This window comes from Heliangelus exortis, chromosome 3 (genome assembly GCF_036169615.1).
Source record: "Heliangelus exortis chromosome 3, bHelExo1.hap1, whole genome shotgun sequence".
NCBI lineage: Eukaryota > Metazoa > Chordata > Aves > Apodiformes > Trochilidae > Heliangelus > Heliangelus exortis.
Window position 1 is genome coordinate 79631942 of NC_092424.1, and position 15637 is coordinate 79647578.

Consider the following 15637-nt stretch of genomic DNA (forward strand, 5'->3'; position numbering starts at 1 on the left):
CATGTTAAATAAACCTTATTAATACAATGTCTAATTTAAACCAAGTCTACCTCAGATTGCCTGTAAGACTTTACTATTTAGGGTGTTAGTGATACAACAGATGATTTTAAAGCATTTAAAAGAACAAGCTAAATTATTATATACAGTATGAACCAAGTCATACTTCCTTCCCATTTTAAAGAGCACAGAAAAAACCCAAAAAGCTTGCCTATTTCTACCTCTGTGGTATGATAACACTCTAATTAGGGCATTTCTCCCAATAATAACAACAATCCATCTTTATTTCACTTTCACCTTTGCATCCAACAAAGAACCAGTTTCCATTTTGGTTTTTTTGTTGGAATGCTCTACAGGCAAACTGATTTCAGACTAAAACAAAGCTAAAATAGAAAAGCAAGGATTTTTCAAATGTATCCACTACATGCATCAGCTCCAGCTAAGACACTGCTGCCCTTACAGATATGACAAAACAAAGAACCAGGTCACATTACTTTAAGTCAATAAAATCAGTTTCTATTTATTTAGAATGGAGCACAGAAAAGTCATTTTACAAGTAGTCAACACAGCACTGTACTTCTAATTAATTTTTAAACCAGTTTAATTTGGCAAATTAGAATTGGTACTAGTTAACTGACTGGTACTTGTTTACCAAGCCTTAACACTGTTACCTTGATTCTGTAGCTAGACAAGTACTGCTGAGAATTTAGCTCTTAGATGTTTATTATACACAATCCAGAATCTAATACTAAAACCTCAGCAGGTACAGAACATGAGATTGCATTTACAAAACTAAGGATGACAAAATCAAATATTATCTTTTCTACATGTGCTATTTGAATTATGGTTATGATCACAGAAAACCAATTCAAATTTTTACTCAATTTTACTTTTTCAGCCTTTCAACATTTTAAGTTGTTGAAGTGCTGTTTTTACTTTGAATATGCCTTCTGAATTGTTTCAAAATAGAGCTGTTAAATGAAGCACAGCTCTAGAAATCCCATATGCCTTTGGCTAAAGAGTCAGCTGATGTTACTTTAATTCTAGTGGAGACATTGACTTGTGCCCAGAATACAGGACTGAAGCCAGATTCTTAATTCCACCCCTTACTACAAAATTGTATTTAAGCAATTGCTTTCATTCTCAATTTCTGCAGGCATGGTGCAGAGCTATCCAATTTTTTTTTTCTCCATTACTACTCCTTTTATCCACTGGCAGGCTGAAGTGCCAATTTTCTTCACTTTTTTTTTTTTTTTTTTTTTTTCTTCTTACAGAAAACTCCATGTCCCTTTACTCTTTTTACCCCCATCCTTACACCACCAGCTTCTCTATCCAGGAGCTGAATGCACAGGAAAGTCAAGTCAAGATTAGGGAGTACTCATTGAGTCCAAGGAACACTCAGAGAGTCAAGACAGACTCATTCGGAGATGAAGTTCAAAACAAAAATTTGAATTTGCAGTTAAGTAAAGGTCCACAAAAAAACCTCACAACGACTACAGGACTTCAGTGCAACACACTAAGTAACACAGAGCATAAAAGATGCTGTTGACAACCCAAGTCTCCAGTGTATCCACCACAGATCTTACTTCAGACTGGCTTTCAGCTGGCTCTGTTAACTACATACCTATCAGTTACTGAAGTAGACTGCCTGCAATTCCTTCTGCACAGCTTGTGGGTTAGTTTCACCCCAAAATACATTCAATTTCCAAACTTGGAAGGTGCTCCACAATGTAAAATAAAGTTTGGTAAGCAAGGATGATCCGAAGAACATTTTCAAAGTGAACTTCTCTGACCCAGAGTGTTAATGTACATACAACCACTATTTTGGTTCACATGTATCTTCTATGGATGTTACATGATGTGAAAACTGTTCTACCAACCACTTTTTCATTATGTGAAGAGAGGCTCAGAAATACAAAAGTTTTGTTATAGTGTACGAGCATTTATGTTTTTATATGCTTGTCCTTATGCAGTGTTTCTCCTTCTACAGAAAACAAACAAAAACCCAACCCCCCACACTGTTCTTTACTCAGGATGAATTACCACAAACCTCAAAGCACTGATTTTTATAACTGGCATCTTCAGTACCCAGATACATAGGTATGCAATCTCTGGTATAGATAACTTTACTTGTTAAGAACTAAAGTGCTCTGATGTTATCTAAACAAACTAAAACCAAAGAGCAAAACACTAGCTCAAATGCTTTCAAGAAGTAGTTTCCTGAACCATTAAAGGTAATCTGCAAAACAGTGTTGTAAATTCTACCCATATTACAAGCTGCATTTCTTTAAAATAAACATTCTCCTCTCACTATCCTGTTCATGTTTTATTCAGTTTTTGGAATGACCATGCAAATATAAAATGTTGTCTAACAAACCAGAACACAAAAAATAAACTGAATTATAGCTGCTCAATTTTCTTGTGGCAAACTGCAAGAACAAAAAGATACAGATCTAAGTTTTATGCTCAAGCATCACAAAGGAAAACAGAGATCCACAGGAACAGCACAAAATCAGGTATTACACATTTAGCTTGCAGTAACTCATGTATATATTAATACTGAAGAGAAGGCATCCTCCTGGAATTTTTCAGAGACAAAGAAGTTCAGCGAAACACATCCATGGAGAAGGTAACTGTTAAAGAACTGCTAGAAACTTGTAATTAATTTTTTACTTCAATGAAAGATTTAGAATGCATTTAAAATCCAGCAAAGGTGATCACCTACCCTGCAGTGAATGATTTCTGTTCACTGTTCAACCCCTACATATTCACACACCTAATATGCGTTTATATGGTGTAGCTATATACACTATACATAGTAGTTTATTATGCAAAGTAAGCTTCTTGAATGTAATGTCATTAAAAATACGAAATATGAAAATAACAAAACACAAAATTTGAGAAAGAAAGTTAATAAGAATTATCATTACATTGGACTCTCTCCATTTATTAATAACCTAAGGTGTTAATGACCTTAACAAATCTTTACAATGAATCTTTACAACTACTTAACTCACTTTTCTCTGGTAAAGAGAGTTAAGACTAATTTCAGGAAAAGTCCACGTAATAATGAAGGGCAACATAAAGAAGCTCACCCTTAAGATTAACTTTCTGAATATTTTTTAACAACTTTTAATATTCAACTTCTAAGGAAATTAGAGACCTACATCTTCAGCACACAAGCATAGGAGGTTAATCATGACTCTTATCCAACTATGTCTACTTCACTAGGCAGATAATGTAGCAACAAAAAAATCCAGGTTTGTCTTCTAACGTGCAGAACTTTGAAATATCAGAGAAATACCACTGCCCCCAATTTACAAATACAAACCAAGTCAGATGTAAGTATGCTGAAGAACACGTTTACATTTCTAAAGCAGAGTCTTCATTTAGAGGCATGTTTGAAAAGAACACCACAGAAGCAGAAATAGAAGAAAAGCTTGTGGGGCTCTGCTACAGCTCTCAAAGTAGTAGTTGTGTCATCTACCATTTCCAAAACACAGAAAACACAGCAAGGAAGAGAGACTGACTCTAGAAAGTATAGTTAGCATACAGAAACTTCTGCTGTTAGATATTTCTCTCCAAGTCAAAGCAAAAGCAATTTGTATGTTTTTCACTTGGGCATGCCATACGCTCTGTGTGAGATCAGACTGCAACTTACTAAACTGAAAAAGACAAAACAAAAGAGAAATTACCTTAATACTGTTCTTCCTGCTATTCTTAGTTATTGGCATCACTATTTTGATTAAGATTTTACACATACCTACTTTTAGAAAATTAACGGACAGTCTCTCCTTACATCCATAAACTGCTCTAACACAAGTAAATTGTTTAAAATACCAGGAAATAATTTCATTAAGCCTCATGCTTTATCATATACAGTAGTAGAAATTAACCTTCTTTAGGCTTGCCTTAAATCTTTCAACGTTGTGCACTCAATACCCTCTCTCTGATCTTGTCAAGCAATATTCAGCAGTTGGCCATTAGACCAGCATTTCAGGAATGCGGTGGGATGTTCATTACAGTCAACTTTTATCCACTGCCAGGAAATCTGATTTATCTATTCCTTTAATTATCAGACTGGCATATGGGCAGGTTAAAAATAGGAAGATAGCCTGTAATAACTGTGCCTAATGTGAAAATATGTGCATTTCCTGCAACATAGGTGACTTGAACCTGCTCTAAGTCAAGTGAAATGAGACATTACAAATATTTCTGTAGTTCATCAAATTTTCATAACTGTCTTTATCAGGTGACTGCAACTTCTCCTGCTGCTACTTCAAACCTTTCTAATTCTGATGAGAACTTAATTGATAATCTTCTTCCTCAACACAAAGGTTACTTAATTGCTATTTAAAGTTTGTCTATTCAGCACAAATAGGCATCCCTAAGGATGCTTCCACTTGATGTACTTTTCCTGTGAAGGAAGGAGGCAATGTCTACCTGATTCACAGTCTAATAACCATACTTGCCATTTAACCAGTGTCAAGGTACTGACATTGTGTCCCCATATGAGGAAGGAGAAGAGGCAAGATTATACCTTCTCCTGAACATGTTAGCAACCCTAAGCAGAACTTGCAGCTCCTGTCATCACACTGCTATGGTTCATGAAGTCTGGCTGGGTATCAAAAAGCAAGATTCCATTTACGTGCCAGCTTCAGCTAGGACACTATGCAAGTTCCACATCTGTAGAATTGGGATAGGTTAAGTTTTACTGTCTTCATTATTATGGATTCATATTCAGAAGTTACTTTTTATCCCAGCTATTCCCTTTGTAAGAGCTATCCTCCAATGATTAAAGTAAAAATGAAGTTCAGATTTTATCTTTGTGATTCTGAACATTTAATCTCTTCTTGTAGTCACCCTTGTTTTCATTCTGTTATAAACATATAAATGTAAAGTGTATTACCAAAAGTTTCTGAGACCACTAGGAATCATGAAGACTAAGGAACTCCTTACTGGTAACTTGATTGAACCCATCAAAACAGTATTCAGTGCATCAGACATACAAATATCAAAAAGGATTTATCTATTCACCAAAATGAATTATCTCCATCTTTCTGAATAAGAGAAAATAAAACAAGTCCTACCAAATGCTGTTCTTACACAGAAGAGTGAGAAAGCAACACTGTATTTGCTGTCACCTCATACCAAACCTCTGAAGATAACTGCTCTATTCTGCCTAAAAGACAACACAGATTTAGGAAATAAAGACTGGTCTTTATCCCAAAAGAAATGCTACAGAGGTTTACTCCAGGATTTAAGTCTCAAAGCAATAAATGTATTTATCCAATAGTTAGGAACATGAATACTAGAAGTCAGTATCTGAAACTGGACGGAGGTTTGGTAGAATTTGTCCGTGTAAATCAGTCCCAAAGAATCAGGACAAAGAATTGTGTGACTAACCCAGAATAATTAACAAAATAAATCCATGAGAAATGCATCAGTTTGCACAAGATTTTCCTGATTCTCAGATGAAAGATTCATTTACTTTACGGGGAATCATGAAGCCAGAAATACTACATACCAGAAGACTGTTCAACAGTTGCAGAAGAGATGATGAAGAAATTTTATTAAACTACTCTTACCAAAAACTACAGGCTCATAGTTTTTGCTAGTCCAGATTCCTATTTGATCAGGCCTGTTTTCAGAGAACAATTTTACAAAGCTCCACTGCCTTTTTGATATTACATTTATCTTCTTTCTGAAAATATTTGTTAAGCCAAGTGTTACTAGATTAACTGTGCAGTTCACCCTAAGAGATAAAAGATCCCAGAAATAATACCCCTGTGTTCTCTTTAAAGCATCTTTGGAAAGACAAATAGGAAAAAAAAATTCTACACCTAAAACCCACACCTGCATGTTTCTTAAAATAAGAGACATTAAAGTCTTACACACACAAGCACAGGCTTAATAAAATGGGGAGTACTATTTCAAAAGATAGCTTCAAGTCATATTGTTTGCATTTGATTTAAACTTAGATATGCAGGTTGTTGTACATCATCATTTTAGGAAAGCTGATGGTGTAAGAATGCCATGCTAGTTTTCTTCATGAAAACTGAAGAATAATTCACACTGTAGAGTAACTGCTTGAAGATTTGTATTAAAGTAATAAAAAGCAATGGTAACAAAAATCTTTTGTTAGAGACACATCAATGCTTGGAGCAATGCTTCTTAAAGATATGCTCCATATTTAAATCAATTATGTTTGCATAAAGCCTAGAGTAAACATGGCATTCAAGTAGCAGAGTAAATGGGAAAGGCCAGATTAAATTCCCCAATTCTTAGTGACAATGGAAGCAAAGATTTCCTAGAAGAGCACCTCTTCTTTTGCTGCCTTCTCTGAAGATCTAGGATTTGAGGTATTCACTAATGAAATAATAATAATTAAAAAAAAACCCAAAACCTAGGCATAGAAAATGGACTGAACATTCAAATAGATATATAGCCTCTTTAACAAGAAACAGACCCATAATGTGAGTATTTTAATAAAATGAGATGCCCTACTGAACTTAATACATTCAATTTACAATCCTGCATAGTAAAGATGTTCTCCATAGCCAGTATTCCATGTTTTTTAAACGGTGAATTTGCAATAACTGTAATTGTAGAACTTCAGGTATTACTGATACACATTATCCACAGTAGAGAAAAAAGTCTGGATTTGTGGAAAAAGGTAAAGGAAGAAATAGACACACCAGTATACAAAGTATCTAATATGTTTTGTTGTGATAGCATAGATGTAGAGCTATTGTTTACACCAAACTTAGTAAATGGGTAAATTAAAGTCTACAGTAAGGTCTTTAGATTTTTTTTCTCATGGCTAACAGACTGGGAATAGCAGACTGCCTCTTATTTTTGAAAGGGTAGTGAGAATCAAGGATATTATGGAGAAAGACTAACTGTAACCACACTTCATAGGTTTTCAGTATTAATTTTTGGCTAGAAGTATACCAGAGAAACAGTAGTTTTCTGAATAACTTCATTATTAAGAAACTAACCCAGGAAAAATTGTGCATTAGGGTTAACTATGAAACTAAGCATCTATTTGCCAAACTGAAAGATTTTTTTCTCTCCCATAGTAACCAGGTGCAATGATAGATTTTAGTATCATACGCAGCATCTTACACAAAAAGGTGAGCTTTTATAAAGATTCTCATTTTATTAATTTTAATCCATTTATATTTTGTCATCTCCTTAACTACCTTAATTTGTTACGCTTTCGGGGACCACTGCTCTTCTCTAGACTATATTTAAAAGGATAAACAGTATATCTTACAGAGTAAGTACTTAAATCCTAAGTCTTACATGGGCTGTCACCTTCTTACTGAATTCTCACTAGATTGCTGCCTTGCATGCAAGTAAGTACTTCAAAACCACATAGATTCAAAGGATATGGTAACAAAGCAAAGAAGAAATAGGAAAAAACATTCAAATCAAGGACTACAAAATCTCTATTCACAAAAGTAAAAACTGGAGAAAGACTGAAAATTGCCTTGAAAACTTAAGAGGTGCTTCCAACAGAAAAGTACATACTACTTTCTGTATCTACATGAGATAGGATAAATCACAGTTATCTTAAATTGCAACTCAAGATTAGAGATCAAGTTAGACTGTAAGGAAAAAAGCCCACAATGTTTAAGGACAAAGATAACTGAGCTAAAATGTATTATCCAGGGAATTTTCTTGGGATCTTTCTTACTGGAAAAATATGAGAACAGGTTTAACTAGCATTTGTAACTATGGCTTACCAATAATTAATCCTGCTTTGGAATCAGAGTCTAGCTGACTAAGTTCCCTTCCAGATACATGTTCCATATGGAGAAAATACTGCCAAACCCAGCTAGCTCAGAAGGGAAATTTTCAAAACTAAACCACAATATTGTTCTAACTGTTCTTTCCTAACTGTCTACCTATATTTAAGGAGTTTTTTAATACTCCTTAAAAAAAATAAAAAATGTGATTCCTTTTACATAGATGTCAATTTACACAAATGAAGACATTTGTATTATAGCAGACCTTTAAAATAGAACTGTCACCAAAATGAGTTCAAGGTTCCCCTCATCTGCCCAACAGGAACATTAAAAAGATGTTATTAAAGATTTGGCTTTTTTGATAAGCAGATTATAAAGAAAACACATCTAAAACTAGCTGCAGCCCTTTCAGTTGTCCAAGTAACCTAGTACATAACATGGAAACAATTAAATAAACTATATAAATCTACATTTTACAAGATTATTACATTTGGTAAGACACGAGCTCATGAACTAAACGCATGCTGAACTTGTTGCCTTATCATGGAAAGAAAAAAGACAATGGAAATAATGACAGAAATCTTAGATATCAGTATGAACAGAAAAGCAAATCAATGAGATTTTTATTTCAGAGAGATACACAAGTAGAAAAAAAATAACTGTTTTAGTCACATACACTTACTCTCATACAGGAAAATTGATAGTACTGAAAAGTTAGAACACAGAGCTCAGAAGTTCTAAGGAAGACCAGCTCCAAACTGGCATGATGCTGAAGCTTGATGCCATTATTGAAGATGCAGCCTAGAACAACTGGTTAGACTCACTTAAAAAGTTAGGGGGTGTGATTTTTATCCCACCCCCCAGGTCAATAAGATAGTATGACTGACATGGAAAGTCTTAAAGTAATGAATAAGCACAGAAATGCCTGAGGCAGCTCAAAGTTTGCATGAGATGACACAGTGTTGACAGTTGCTTTTCTTCAAGCACGTGGGAATCTGAATGGTGTAGTATAGTTGTGAGCATTCCTTGTGATTTCTGGCAGCTCTACATCTCTCCCTGAATAGCAGATCATCTAGAGACCACAAATACCAAAGCAAAATGGAACAGTTTTAGAAGATATGATTGAAATCTTACACTCATGGAAACATACAGAAAAAACTAGCAACTGTGAGACCACAAAGAAACACAGTGTGGTAGAGCCACAGGCAGGAACATCAGAACAGAAGCTTTCAGAGGTTAGTTCAGTGTAGAAATTACTCACTGGACTCAAACCGCTTTTTGCTCATAGAAGCTGTAGAATTTGTACATAGTCAAAAGAAGAGACAGAGACCTGGTTACACAGGAACTCATTAAACTGAAAGCTCAAAAAATAGTAACCTTATCAACATTCACATTTCAGTCATTTGTGACTGTATTATGGAAAATCACTATTAGCTGTTGAGCCAAACAAAAATCAAGGGCATATTGTTCACTTGCACCCAGTGAAGAGTTTGAGAAATGTTGTTTGGTGCAAGAGACCAGGCATGATATAAAGAAAAAGGGGAAATGTCTTCTAGTTGTATAAAAAGGCTACTTGATGTTTCGCTGGTATTTTCCACAGGCAGTGAACAGCAATCTTGCAGACACATCAGGAGGAAGGCCCTCCCAACTGCAGGTGCTTGACAAAATAGCCAGGAAGTCCTTCAAAGACTGCTGAGGTATTTATTCACAAAAAGATTCTTGGCAAGAGATCATACCCTAACTCTACAGGAAAAAATTAAGAATCCTACTGTAACACTTTTTTTTTTTTTACTGGATATAGACAGACTGGGTTTGGATAAATCCAGAAGTTGTAGCTAAAGGTTTGAGAAAGGCTTTATTTCAAAATCTTTGGACAGAAATTATTATTATTTCTATCATCTAGAGTCTGAAGAGAAGCAGAGAACATGGGCACTAAAAGGGAAGAGTGAAGAGGCTGACAGCACCAGAAAGTTGTGAAGTCTGCAAGGTGTAAAAAATGAAAGCAAACTGCAGTAAGGTGTAAGAGGAAAAAGACTAACCTCCAAAAGAAACAAATTATTAGTGAGGAATTTCTTAACTTTACTGTATATTGATTACATGCATGTAACAGAAAAAGCTACTTAGGTAGAGCTATGTTTCTTAGTTAGTTTGTTTTATTTGGATTAGTACAGCATCTATTTCCCAACATTACCAAAATCTACTCTTTGCTTGTCAGCACATAGGAAAAAAAAAAAAAAGGACTGTAGGGTAGGGCTAATAGGCTCATGTTCTCCAACTGATACTTCAGGAATACCTGAACACACAATAAAAATCAGTTTAAACCAGAAGGAAGAAAGCCCTCTGCAATCGCATCAGTTAAGAACAAGATGGGGGCTTTTGAATGAAGTTCTGGTTAGTTTTAAGTAGTTAAAAAATCTTCAGCCCCCCCCACTTTTCCATCAGCATTAACATTTTTGCTGTCAGTTTTAAGAAGATCCTAGTTAATATTGAGTAAACTTGCATAAGCTAGAAGGGCTTTAATGTGTCTACTGACAGCTAAGCACACTTTTTCACATATTTTAACACAAGATTTTTTCATAAACAGAAGACATGACAAGACAACTAGATGAGACAAAAACATACAGGCAAAGTTGTTGAAGAAGGACAGCACAACAGTTCAAGTATTTTGGATTCACTGTATGTTGACAACCTCTACATTAGTAAAACAGTCCTGAACATCCTTTGGTTTTGGAGAGCTTACATGACGAAGTATGGCAAGAGGAAAAAAAAAACCAAAAAAACCCCTTGAAAGCAGACTCAGAAAGAAAATTCAAAAATAACAATGGAGAGAAAACTAACAAACTCAGTGAAATTTGTCCTTGCCCAAGGAAGGAGCGCTGGATCTTTAAGGTCCCTTCCAACCCAAACTATTCTATGTATATCACTACAGAAAAATAGCCAGGATAAGTAGAGGTACCACAAATATTTCACAACTAGCAAACTACAAAAGAAAATCTGTTACCAGCCTGCAATTTGTTACTGAAGAAAATGAAGATTAATGGCCAACTCGAAGGGAATAAAGCCCACAGTGAAGAGCTCCAATAAACCCATCAGCATCATTCACCTAGCTCTCAGGAAAAAAAAAAACAAACAAAAAAAAACCCCAAACCAAACAAAAACAAAACCACCAGAAAACAAAACCAACCAACAAACACCGAAAACAAACAAACAAACAAAAACCAAAAAACTCCCCCACAAAACCAAGTATTTTGGTTTTCTGTAACTGAATACAACCAACAGATCACTTTTCAGAGCAAAGTTTGTAAAGAATCTCATCAGCCACCACATGGTGACAAGAGCAGCAATCTTTCTTTGGACCACTTCGTATTCTTGCAGAATTCACACTTTCAGTGTTCAGCCACCACAGCTGAGGATATTTGTTTTGCCTGCCCCAGTCTGTAAGCCTATTGTTTTCGACAACCTAACTTTGTCATGGATTTGCTAATTACCAAACTGCAACAAAAGAGCATGAATCATAATTAAAAAGTCATTTTAGGTATATGTGTATGGATGTGAATTTCAGTTGACAACAAAAATAATGCTTGCTGACAGTGAGGAGCAAGGCTACATTCACATAGGAATGATAGAGAGCTTAGGTCCAGTCTATAATCTGCTTAAAATATAAGAACAATTGCATCATTTCACAGTGCAATCAGCAGCAAAACATGAAAATATTCACAGTTAATTACATGCTGCACATAAGATACATCAAAGTAAACTTTATTCTTACAAGAGAAGAAAACAGTTCTCTAATACTATATTCCATCAAGGTACAAGGGGTCTTGTTGTTCTGTGTTTATCACAGTTGTACTGCACTGTTTGAAATAGTTCAAATTACTATTTCTCAAAACCAGATAAGGTATTTGGCTGTACAACTCCCACTTTGTTTAATGAAAGTAGATTTCTTAAAACCCCTATTCATCTTTGAACCTTAGGATCTTTCAATGCTCTACTGCACATTCTTTAGCTTCCTTTAGTATGAAAATACACTTATTTCTGAAACATTATGCTATCCACTTAATTAAAAAAAAAAAGAAAAAGTTAATTTATGGGAACAAGCTGTGTGGTTGCTGGGCTCTAGAGTCACTACATGGCAAAATAAAGTAAGGACACAACCCTTGCCAAGTTCTCTGTAGTTATTTCATGCCTAGAAACTAGACATGTAAAAAAAAGGCAGGTGAAATCATACAAAGATAAATGCTGGAATATTTCTTCAGCAATGCACTTACAGACTTAAGATATAATTAAGACTAAATTTTGTATATATGACTGGTCAAATTATTCTTTCATGCGCATATATTCAATGACTTTATTCTTGAAATAATGACAGATGCTTTCAAATTGTTATTTAAAAGTGGTTTCTGAGATAGCTTTTACTATTACATGCATTTTCTATAGCCTCTGTCATGCAGAGCAATAGCTAAGTAGCTAAGTCTAGTACTTGCATAATGAATACTATTTTGTGTGAGCCCAAATAGAGAATTAAATGCAGAAGAGGTTGAGGAGGTATTCTGGCACCATCAGCAAAGGTGAGCAGATTTTTAAAATCTCTGTTGAACCAGTATAATAGATAATCACCCAGCAACAGTACTTTTGAGTATATTAATCATCTATTTAGACCTCAGTTTAAAATCTGAAAAGTAATTTCAGTATTAAAAGGCATGGCTCAGCTCTCCATGTTACACTTCAGCCTGAAGAAACAGATAAACAGGAGAAACTTCTTTACTGCAAGGGTGATGGAGCACTGGAAAAGTGCTCGGAGAGGTTGTGGAGTCTCTTTCTCTGGAGACTTTCAAAACCCACCTGGATGCACTTCTGTGTGGCCTGCCCTAGTTTATCCTGCTTTGGTAGGGGTCTTGGACTAGATGATCTCTAGAGGTCCCTTCCAACCCCTAACATTCTATGGCTCTATGATTCTATGATTCAGCTTTCCTATGAATCTTGGTATAGGAGGGACAGAAAAGGGACAAAAAAAAAAAATCATGGATTTTTATCTAAGTCAGTTACTTTGCAAGTGTTTTGTTCAGTGAGATCTGTTTTTACAGGGTGTATGTATAAGAAAACTGGTAAACTTAGGCCTTACAATGGACTTCTGCAAAAGCCATTAAAATAAAAATACTGTTAAACTTCAAATCAGTCACCCAACTACTGAAGTCACTTACTAAGCACACAGAAGAATAATTTCGTTGATAAATACATTTCAGACACCAGTAATCTACTCTAGTATCAAGGATAGTGTCTTCATTCCCACCTATCCAACTACTTCAATTCAATGAACAGCTCATTCACAAGTTGGAAGTTGAGCTGGATCCAGAAAATCCAGATTTCCACCTCCCAGTGTATGAATTTAAGAAAGCAGGCACACAGATTAAATAGACTGAGAACACTGTGATCTGAACCAACCAACGTAAACCAACCTTGTTTCTGTCCGTCTACACAGACATTCTATCCAAATACAATATGATAAATTTTGACCAGAAAAAAAGAACCTGAAATATGACTCACGTATATGTGAAACAAAATATGAGAAAGAAACATGCTTAAAATACTTAGTAGCAAATTTCCCTGGCTAACAAAAAGCAGAGGCCAGGTTAATACAGAAGTGACAGATGTGCAAATTAGCATGCTACAATGGCTACCACCAAGAATCGACTCTTTAAGAAAACAGATATCTCCAGGGTCTTTTCTAAATAAAACAATTCCATTATTCCAAACCCACCATGTAAATTCACTCTTATCTGTTCCACCTTATTTGCCTACATTCTGTGAATGGTGACAGTAACGTGTAAACAAACATTACTACTTTTATCAGATAAACTATTAAACCCATAGTAAAGCTCCAGAAGTAGTGTTTGCCTTGAATCTGTGTGGCCTAAAACATTTAAGAACTTGTTTCATACATTTGTCATATGTAATGCCGAGAAAGGACATCTAAGAGAAATCAGGGCAAGCTACGGACACACATATGTGACTAAGCCGGAGCGATTTGTTTTAACCGTAGGAGCCAGCATCACAAAGTTTGTTTAGAAAGGGATACCCAGCGGGGTCACCAGCTCAGAAGAAACACCTGCAAACATCCCTGCTTCGGGACCAGCCCAAGGACTGGGGACCCAGGCCTTTTCCCGGCGGCAGCCAGAGCCGAAACAGTCACACACACAATGGTGCTTCAAGCAGTGCCAGCTCAGGGGCCCTCTCTGCTGAGGTGGGACTGCACTCCCTTGACAGGGCGAGAAAACGGAGCGCAGCATCGCAGCCCTACGGAGCCGTCACCATCACGGGCGACTTTGTTTGGTGCCCCAACACTCCACCGCTTTCTCTTTCCCAGGATGGCCAGAACTCCTTTATCCCTCCAGGGTGCGAGGCAGGGAAGGGATAGGGGAAGGGGCGGGGGGAAGCACTCGGGCACAGATAAACCTCCCGCAGACAGGACTCAGGACAGAGTTTCAGCTCCTCCCCAGCCTCTCGACGGAGAAGCGGAGCCCCCATCTCCCGGACCGCCGCTTCCCTCCCTTCGCCCCGCGCTTCTCCTTCAAGGGAGGAGGGGTGCGGGAGGGAAGGGTACGGGGAGGGGGGAGCCTCGGTCCGCCACCGCCAGGAACAAAGGGCCTTCGATAAGCCGAGCCGCAGAGCACAACAAAGGGGCCTAGAGACCGCGAGAACCGGGGCGGCCGCAGGGGAGGGGAGGAGGAGAGGAGAGGCAGGGGATTACAGGACAGGCCGGAGCGGCTCCCGGTACAGGCGGGAGGGGGGGGGGGGGGGGGGGCGGGCCGCTCCATCTCAGCCCACAATGAGCAGCGGCGGCGGCGTCAATCGCCCCGCGGCGCCCGGCCCGAAGCACCGAGTCCCAGCACCCCCACCACCCCGCCCGGACCCAGCGCCGCTACCGGGCCGCCGGCGGCGGCTCCCCCCGCGGCAAGCCGGCGGGGGCGGCGCTGCTCCCGCCCGGCCCCCCATGCTCCTTCTCGCCCGGGCACAAGCACATATACACACACCCCGCGGGGGAGGAGGGGAGAGCGCGGGCGGGGGCAGGGAAGGACGGGAAGGGAAGAGGCGGCCTGACCTGACAGAGCTGCTTGCAGTACTCGGTGGCTGCCTGCACCGCCGGCTCGGGGCTCTCCCGCAGCCCCGTCTCTAGCTCCACCAGTCGCTCCCGTAGGCGCCGCAGCTCCAGGAGGTCGCCACCTTGGCTACCGCTCTCCTGCTCGGCCTCCTCGTCCGCCATCTTCGCACCCCGCTCCGTCGCGTACGCAGCCCCCCCCCAACCCCCCCCTTCCCCGGTCTCTGCCTCCGCGTCCTAGCGCCCCCCCCCTCGGCCCCCCTCGCGCCGTTTCCAGGTCACGTGATTACACAATGCCACGTTCCGGGGAGGGGTCACGTGCCAGAGGAGAGCGGGGGGAAAGGGGGGGAGGAAGGGGGAGGGGAAAGAAGGAGAAGGAGGAGGAGGAGGAGGAGGAGGAAGAGGAGGAGGGGGAGGGGGTGGAAGGCTGGAACGCGCCCGCGCGCGCTCCCCGTCCCCCCGCGGCGCAGGGATGGGGATGGGCCTCCGCGCGTCACGTGACGCCGCGCCACGCGCCCCTTCGGCGCGCTGCCACGTGACGGCCCCTTCCCGCCCTCCCGCCGACGGGTTTTGGCGGCAAAGGGCGGGAAATGGCGGCAAAGGGCGGGGACGGTGGGGAGGGGCGGCCGCGCCTCCTCGGGGGCTGCTGCGAACGGGACATCCTCGGAGAGCGCCTCGCCGCCAGCCCTCGAGCTGTGAGGGCGGCGACGCGTCTGTGTGGGAACTGGTCGTACCAGAGCTGCCGCTGAGTGTCCTTTGGGCATTGGCTGAAGCTGAGAATTGGTTTGGC

General features: G+C 39.3%; 1 protein-coding gene across 1 annotated transcript in view; it reads right to left on the minus strand.

Moving 5' to 3' along the window:
* The window catches only part of ZNF292 (zinc finger protein 292), a 55377-nt gene extending 40295 nt beyond the window's left edge, over positions 1–15082 (minus strand). Inside the window, exon 1 of the mRNA XM_071741369.1 lies at positions 14851–15082. Within this exon, the coding sequence (XP_071597470.1) occupies positions 14851–15012 (162 nt within the window). The 5' untranslated portion in view covers positions 15013–15082. The remainder of the gene's footprint in view (positions 1–14850) is intronic.
* Positions 15083–15637: the final 555 nt, after the last annotated feature.